This window comes from Mytilus galloprovincialis, chromosome 4 (assembly GCF_965363235.1).
Source record: "Mytilus galloprovincialis chromosome 4, xbMytGall1.hap1.1, whole genome shotgun sequence".
NCBI classification, from domain to species: domain Eukaryota; kingdom Metazoa; phylum Mollusca; class Bivalvia; order Mytilida; family Mytilidae; genus Mytilus; species Mytilus galloprovincialis.
This window is the reverse complement of record NC_134841.1, coordinates 56,141,059-56,150,295: the sequence shown is the minus strand read 5'-3', so window position 1 is coordinate 56,150,295 and position 9,237 is coordinate 56,141,059. Positions and strand designations below refer to the sequence as shown.

The 9,237-nt window shown below is 33.1% G+C and overlaps 1 protein-coding gene across 1 annotated transcript; it reads left to right on the top strand.

Moving 5' to 3' along the window:
* The first annotated feature begins 1,384 nt into the window (after positions 1-1,384).
* LOC143072487 (dynein axonemal heavy chain 7-like) lies at positions 1,385-7,604 on the top strand. The gene is made up of 8 exons (XM_076247421.1): positions 1,385-1,877; positions 2,083-2,197; positions 2,808-2,971; positions 3,760-3,913; positions 4,166-4,357; positions 4,793-4,929; positions 5,456-5,588; positions 7,157-7,604. Exons 1-8 carry the CDS (start codon positions 1,861-1,863, stop codon positions 7,475-7,477), a joined length of 1,233 nt encoding a protein of 410 aa, XP_076103536.1. The 5' UTR covers positions 1,385-1,860; the 3' UTR covers positions 7,478-7,604.
* Positions 7,605-9,237: the final 1,633 nt, after the last annotated feature.

Sequence of the window (9,237 nt, the reverse complement as noted above, 5' to 3'; positions counted from 1 at the left end):
AATATGGCATCAGTAAGGAGAGTTGTACAAACAATCTAAATACACAGAACCCCATCCAAACTTGCGTTAACTAATAGTATTCATTTTTTTTCTATTTTATATGTACTAACAACATTCCATTTTTCTATAATTTCGATTAAAAAATTCCAAAATCTGAGTTAAAATAGGTCGAATGCCCCAAATAAACGTTGTCTGATTGGTTGGAGTACTGTGGCGTCGATGATAAGCATAGAAAGCCTCGATGTAAAGCACACGCTTCACAGGAATAAGGAGAGTTTTACAAATAATGTGAATACACAGATCCTCCATCCTATTTATGTTTTGCTGAAAATGTTGCAGTGTTCATCATTTCTGTTTTGATTCTGCTAACAACATTCCATTTTTTCTATAATTCCGATTTAAAGATGTGGAAACCCGTAATAAAAATAGATGGCCTGTGATCAATGATTTAAAAGCAACGCAAAAAATTCCGTTAATAAAAACATGTTGAACTTCGACCCTGAGTTCAACCGGGGTTATATAAACCGATTCACAAATAAAGATTCTTGCGCTCTTGAAAATGTAATTCTTAGTGAAGTACGGGTAAATTCGTTTACGGAAATTTATACACACTTTATCATTAATATATTACCAGGCTTTTGCATATTCACGTTTTTTTTATGCTCAACTTTAGTCAAATTCAATTCTGAATCATTTCTATTTTGTTGCAAAGCTGCATGCAGTATCTGTTATAAAGTTATGCGTTTGTTTAAATTTTTTTGGTTAATCCGTTTTATTTTGTGTTGAAACATGTTTTAAGTTTTACTCTTAACCAGGTTATTGGTTGAATTCAACCTCAAACATGTTGAAAGAAAATAAAACACGCCTAAATTGTTAAAGGTCAAATTGAATTTAAAAATTTGCACCACTTCAAACATGAAATAAATGTAAGTTACTGCTAATAGACCATAATTGTTATTTGAATACAATATGTTTGTCCCAGGACAATCCATAACTGCTTTTTCTTTAGAGATCCGTATTAAAATGTCAAACGTAGGATTTGAATCTAGAATAAATGACAAAGGCTAATGTCTATCCTACTTTCATTTTGGCCAGATCACAACTTTCACTTGCAACAATTAATTTTACACATATTTTACTTTAATATTTCAATATATATGCAACTTATAGGACAACTTAAATGGTAAACATTTCAAAGAAAACAGTAGTCAGAATACTTAGTAAGAAATACCCCATATAATAATTGGGAACTATATAGACCACGATCAAGTTGCCGCTTCACATCGATTTGACATTGTCCGATAGAGGGCGCAGTAATCATTCGAGTTAACCCTCGATGATCTCCATTCCTTTTCAGCGCGAATATTGAAGGTAATGGTTGTGGCTGACACTACTCTCTTTAATGACGTTGTCTTCATAAAAGAAAGTGAATTCCAGACACCTGGAGCATTCAGCTTGATCAATTGATTTCTAAACAAATATTACAATGTAGCAGATTTGGACAAAAACCCATCACCAGAGACATATGAGGGCCCTCAGGACAAAATAACTTCCTACTTTCTAATACACACCGGTAAAAATATCTTAAAAAGGAAAATCCATTAAATAAACTCCTTGATACTTTTGAACATTGTATTTCATTAATTTATATAAAAGAGAAAGTATAAACAGAAAGAAGGATTCAGGTGTGAGCTCACAAGATTTTTCATAGATTTGTATTTTGTTACTACAACCACTATTTTCAACTTTTCTTTAAAGATCAAACAAGAATCCTTCTTGGAAGATATCAATAATTTGTTAAATGCTGGTGAAGTTCCTAATTTGTTCCGATTGGATGAAAAACAAGAAATCTGTGAAAAAATGAGACAACTAGACGGGTAAGCCAATAAGTTATAAATCACTTGAGGTGGAACCAAGCACCTTGACTTAAATAGATTTGGCTCGTTTAGTTTTTCATGAATTTTGACAAATATTAACTTTGAACCTTTGAAAGAACCACTTTTTGTAACGAAAAAAAATTGACTGAAAAAAAAAATTGACTGAAAAAAAAAATTGACTGATGAATTTGTTATATGATTTTAGATGGGGAGCAGCTGCTAGCATGTTGGCTACAAGGTATACCAACTTAACTGGAGGTATCTTAGTATCTAGTGGAACTGTTGCTTACCTTGGAGCTTTCACATCTGCTTACAGACAGGTAAAACAATCAGTTGACAACAATGTTAACTTAAATATTATTACAGCAAGCAAATCTGCAAAACATATGTTATTTAACAAAACACAAATCAAGGTTAACTTTTTATCACAAATAAATTGTAAACTGACTTAAAAAATACAAAAAGTTAACATAAGCTAACTAAAACATCCTAATCAAAATGTCTTGTAAAGTTGCAGCTATATTGAACCTAAATAAAAGTATCAAAAATGACCATAATCATGCACTATGTTCTTGGATTAGGATACAATGTATGGTTCTTTCCTTCAGGTTTTATGCATTGATTGTTTTGTTAATGAAAAAATAGTTTTTATACAATATTCATTTTTTTGTATTATATAATACTGTCGATTCATTATTTTCTCAGTAATGGAAAACCACAAATTTAGATGTTCAACACAGTATGAATTTCTTAGTCTTTTATGGAAACTTTGGCAAAATAAAATACAATTTTCTCCCATCTATGAAAATGAATAAGTTTACAGGGGAAACTATTAATAAATTAAGTGGTTCAGTGAAATAATACATTTGAAATAATACATTTGAAATATTTTATAGAAACATATGAAATATAATCTACATATTTTTACAGGATCAAGTACAGACATGGTTGAATGATGTGAGGAAACAAGGAATTCCATGTTCTGATGAATTCTCACTAGTGTCCAGTTTAGGAGAACCTGTTAAAATTAGAGCTTGGAATATTTGTGGATTACCAACTGACAACTTCTCTGTAGAAAACGGCATCATTCTCTCGTAAGCAAAAACAGTTTATTTAGAATACAGTGTAACATGCCTAATCAGACACCTGAGTATTCCAACATCCTGCATTAACCGAAACATTTTCATGTACCCAAAATATGCCTAGCCTTGCAGAAAAACTTGAATATTCCTGCACCCTGCTTAATTCCCAATTTTTTTCTGGTCCTTAAGTTTGTCAGATTATAAAGGTTGCACTGTAATACCATTGTGTGAAACAGAAAATGTCAAGTGAAAATTATCACCAAAACCTCAATGTTTTTATGCCCCATTTATGGGCATTATGTTTTCTGGTCGGTGGGTCCGTTCGTTTGTTCATCCGTCAGTCTTTCCATCCTTCCCTCTGTTTGTCCGTCTGTCCCGCTTCAGGTTAAAGTTTTTGATCGAGGTAGTTTTTGATGAAGTTGAATTCCAATCAACTTGAAACTTAGTACACATGTTCTTTATGTTATGATCTTTCTAATTTTAATGTCAAATAAGAGATTTTACTTCATTTTCACGGTCCACTGAACATAGAAAATGGTAGTGCGGATGGGGCATCCGTGTACTGGCAACACATTCTTGTTTTAAATTATATTTAACCCACATTTGAAGTCAACTTGAGCTATACACCAGCCAGTCAAAAAAATAATGACAGGAAAGTACAATTGTTTTGTAAGCCATGACTGAAGATTTTTTTACCATTATGGAAATTCTTAGAAATAGATTTAAATGTGATTGAATTGGATGTTATATAGTATAAAACCTGGACAGATATTAACACTCATATATTTTTTTTATAATAGGAATGCCAGAAGGTGGCCTTTGATGATAGATCTCCAGGGTCAGGCCAATAAATGGATAAAGAACATGGAAAAGGCTAACAATCTGCATGTTGTCAAATTGTCTGATGCTGATTTCGTCAGAACATTAGAAAATTGTATACAGTTTGGAACTCCAGTAAGTATTTTCTGTTTAACACATCAATTTCATAGAAAAGTTGAAGAAAGGTCTATTTTTTAAAGATTAATATAAAAAAAAGGCAACCAAAAATATATAAATTTGAAAAATGTGATTTCAGAAATTGTAATTGGAAAAATGTTCAAGAAGCCATATTATTAAAAAAGCAAACATTTTGTTTGCAGTAACGATATCATTTATCATACACACATCGCAATTGAAAACTTAAATCATTTATTTATTCTCTTGTAGGTTTTAATGGTGAATTTAGGTGAAGAATTGGATCCATTGTTGGAACCTTTGCTGTTGAAACAGACATTTAAACAGGGTGGAAGTATGTGTATAAGGCTTGGTGATAGCACCATTGAGTACTCCCAAGACTTCAAGTTCTACATGACAACTAAACTCAGGAATCCACACCAGAAACCAGAAACTTCAGTCAAGGTAAGAAGCTTCAGTCAAGGTAAGAATAAGTTCTACATGACAACTAAACTCAGGAATCCACACTACTTACCAGAAACTTCAGTCAAGGTAAGCACGTAAAAGACACCCTTGTAGATTTCGAAAAAGAGCAGGCTAATGCTGCTACAAGGCAGCACTCTCACCTGCAAAGTGGAGAGGGATTAATATTAGTTGCCATAAGTTTTTTCCCATCCGCTATAATTAGATATGTTTAAACTTAGGTAAGGAGAATTTGATGGAAGAAGATTCAAGTTTGCCTACCATTTAAGAATAATTTTTTTTAGCATTTATCTTTGTCAACAATTTATAGTTATATTAAACATCATAATGTAACCTATTCTAAGTGTCACAATAAATCTTAATGAAATGCAAGGATACATATAGACTAATAGTGATTTCATCTGATTATTATTTCAGGTGACCCTGTTGAATTTCATGATTACACCTGAAGGTTTACAGGATCAGTTAATGGGTATTGTTGTAGCCAGAGTCAAAAGACCAGAACTGGAGGAAGAGAAAAATGCACTTATTCTGCAGGGGGCTGAAAATAAACGGTAAGAGGTTCTCTATAATTAAATGGTATCAAAATGTAAATCAAATGTGGTAACTAAAGTTGATATGAAAGAGATCCTGAATTTCAAAGGAAATTGGAGACTTAAATGTTTTTTTGGGGTTTGCATAGCAAACCATAGCCATTACCATATCTGTACAAATTATGTAGAGGAGCAGGGTACAAATTTATAAACTCTGCTTGTAGTGTTTGTCTCTCCTTCAATGCAAGTTTCAGAAAGAATGACATAGGTATGCAGTGTCTGGCACTGGCTTGGCATTGACAACATCAACCATTGTTAAAGTTTGTGATTGGTGCTCACAGACATATCTGTGTTAACAGTGTATTCTGGTTATTTGAACTACTATAGGAAAAACATAGATCTCAATTAAGTCTTTTGATCCCTGGCATGCCAGTGTCTCCATTGTTACATATACTGTAATAGCCATTACGATTATTGAAACTGTAATCAACATTGTGATTATTAATTATGAAATCATTCAACTTAACTGTATTATTCCTCATTACAGACAACTGAAGGAGATTGAAGATAAAATTCTTGAAGTATTGTCATCGTCAGAAGGAAACATTTTAGAAGATGAAACAGCCATTAAAGTACTGTCATCCTCCAAAGTTCTGTCCAATGAAATTTCAGAGAAACAGGTATGTACCTAACACTTCATTCATTATTTAAAAATTTCAAAGAGAACATCTGGATCTTGCCGAACTTTAAAAAAAATTTAAAACTTCTATTTTCATTCTTCCAAAACAGTGAAATTGAAATGATGTTTTTTTGTCGAGCCTGCAACTTTTGTTGCAGAAAGCTCGACATAGGGATAGTGATGCGGCGTTAGCTAACTTCTTAAAAGGTTTATATTTTAGAAGGTGAAAGACCTGGATGCTTCATACTTTGTATATAGATGCCTCATGTTACTAAGTTTCCGTCAGTCACATGTCCAATGTCCTTGACCTCATTTTCATGGTTCAGTAACCACTTGAAAACAAAGTTCAAAATTTTTGTAATGTTGAATTCTCTCTTATTATAAGTAATAGGATAACTATATTTGGTATGTGCGTACCTTGCAAGGTCCTCATGCCCGTCAGACAGTTTTCACTTGACCTCGACCTCATTTCATGGATCAGTGAACAAGGTTAAGTTTTGGTGGTCAAGTCCATATCTCAGATACTATAAGCAATAGGGCTAGTATATTTGGTGTATGGAAGGACTGGAAGGTGTACATGTCCAACTGGCAGGTGTCATCTGACCTTGACCTCATTTTCATGGTTCAGTGGTTATAGTTAAGTTTTTGTGTTTTGGTCTGTTTTTCTCGTACTTTATGTAATAGGTCTACTATATTTGTTGTATGGAATGATTGTAAGGTGTACATGTCTAGCGGGCAGATGTCATCTGACCTTGACCTCATTTTCATGGTTCAGTGGTCAAAGTTAAGTTTTTAAGTTTGGTCTTTTTATCTTATATTATATGCCAAAGGTCAACTATATTTGGTGTATGGAAATATATTATGATCTATATGTCAGTCCTGCAGGTTTATTTGACCATGACCTCAATTGCACGGTCCATTGCACCGTGTTAAGTTTTTGTGTTTTGATCTATTTTTCTTAAACTATAAGTAATAGGTCAACTATATTTGTTGTATGGAAGCTTTGTTAGCTGTACATGTCTGTCTGGCATGGTTCATCTGACCTTGACCTCATTTTCATGGTTCATTGGTCTTTGTTTAGCTATCTTGGTTAATGTTAAGTTTATGTGACAGTTGTAATAAAGATTTATACCTAGGACTATCAACATAATATCAATGATTAGTAAAGAAGGCGAGACATTTCAGTGTGTGCACTCTTGTTTAGAGAACACGTTGAATGTGTATCAAGTTGATTAACCTGAAGTTTCAAAATCAAATGTGTATTCCTGAGGTTGAAAAAGTAATTCTTATTAAGCTGTATTGTACATAAAGCATTAGCTTTGGTCATTCATCATTCATTAGGAACCAGTAGGGTTCACAATTACATAAGAAATGAGAGAGTTGTAATATATTTTCATATGCTTTTAATACTTGTTTGATACTGTCATATCTTCAAGTGACTAAAAGATATTTTTTTTTTTACATCTATAGCATATTCCCATAAAATTTTGATTAGGAAGAAAGGCAGAAAATGTTAGCTAAAAGTTCCAATTATCAGAAAAATTATTTTATGTATGTTTTATTTTGTAGGCTATTGCAAAAGAGACTGAAAAGAAAATTGACCAGGCCTGTATGGGTTACACACCGTTTGCAGTGCACTCTACGATTCTGTTCTTCTCCATTGCAGACTTGGCCAATATTGAACCTATGTACCAATATTCTTTAACATGGTTTATAAATCTCTTTGTGCTGTCAATTGACAATGCTGAAAAATCAGACAATTTGGAAGTTCGTCTGAAACATCTCTACGACCATTTTACATATTCTTTGTACTGTAACATCTGTAGATCTCTCTTTGAGAAAGATAAGGTTTGTAAATTTTATGATTTCAAAATCTGTTGCATGATCTGAGAGTTTGGAAATGTGATTTTTAAATGCTGTTGCATTTGTGGGGTTACTGTAAAACAATGCAATATATTTAGTTTCTGTTTTCTAACTTAAGATGCCTCAACCAAATGTTATGAAACTTATACACAATGTTTTTTATGTACCACAAAATACAGATCAAGATGAATTTAGTGGCGTCACTTTAATAATCGAGTTATGGCCCTTGATCATTCGGAATGTATCCTTGTGCGCATGCCAAATGTATCCTTAAGGATACATAGATTTCTATCTTTAGATGGTCACAGTGCAAACAGTAAAATAACGTTTAGAACTGTTTCTTAGCCCAGTTGCTTCATAGATGTTATTACCAGGCGCGTAGCTTCCTATACGCTAACACGGAGTTGCATGCACATCGATTCGGCATGCAAAAAAAAATAATGGCAAAATAAAAATTTATAGATTGAATGTTAAAGGAAACACCTATGTTGTCACTTTTTAAATTGATGAAATATCATTAAATAACGGCATTTGGTTTCAAAATAAAAGTGTTATTGGAGATTATGACAAAATTGGACAGTAACTTGTATCTTTTACAAGATTTGAATTTGTAATACGGTCTATGTAGTTTTTGGAGCACATTTTACAGTTTACGGTTCATCAGTTTGGAATGAGATGTACCAATCGGCATTAGAATTATCAGAACCCTTCGATATCATTGAAAATATGCCGAGGCCATGTGGTCGACAGACTACAAGAGCCAATCGCTTGCAAACACGCCAAAACAGTATTGGAAAGTCTCATTATTTTTTGCGTATGTTGAAAACAATGAACGACGACAGTTACTAGCATTACTGCATATTCATCGGCATTTCAGTGTGAATATTGACAATTAAAGTAATAGAGAAGTTTGTTTCTGCCTAGACCCGAAGAGCAGATTTTGAACAATTTTGAGTAAATTCTGTATCACAAATATGTGAATTTTATTGTGCGTATTATTATGCGTTTACTTTTCTGCATTGGCTAGAAGTATAGGGGGAGGGTTGAGATCTCACAAACATGTTTAACCCCGCAGCATTTTTGCACCTGTCCCAAGTCAGGAGCCTCTGACCTTTGTTAGTCTTGTATTATTTTAACTTTTAGTTTCTTGTGTACAATTTGGAGTTTAGTATGGCGTTCATTATCACTGAACTAGTATATATTTGTTTAGGGGCCAGCTGAAGGACACCTCCGGGTGCGGAAATTTCTCGATGCATTGAAGACCTGTTGGTGACCTTCTGCTGTTGTCTGCTCTGTGGTCGGGTTGTTGTCTCTTTGGCACATTGCCCATTTCCATTCTCAATTTTGTTGTTTATATATTACTCTATTCAGAAGATTTATTAATAGTTTTACATTCATAAATTTTTTATAAGTCCTATCTACATATAGCTCCTCTTTTAACCGTCCTATGACCGAAAACCGGAAAAGAAAACATTTTTCTGCATAAAAAGGTCCCAAAAATTGCTCCGCTAGGCAAATGTTGCTTGCACATTATTTCTTTCTAGCTACGCCCCTGATTACAAACCTCAAATGCATTCGATATTTTATTATTGGGTCTAAAAAGGTGTCAAAATATGTTTTTTTCAAAGATTGTTGAGAGAAAAAACTCCTGAAAAACAAAAACCTTTCATAACCAATTAAATCAATGTGTTTTATCATGAAAATTGAAAAATGTACAAAAGTATTGAATGTACGTTTATTTTGGAGTTGTGAGATGGATATTTGTAAAACAACCTGAAATGGAAAAC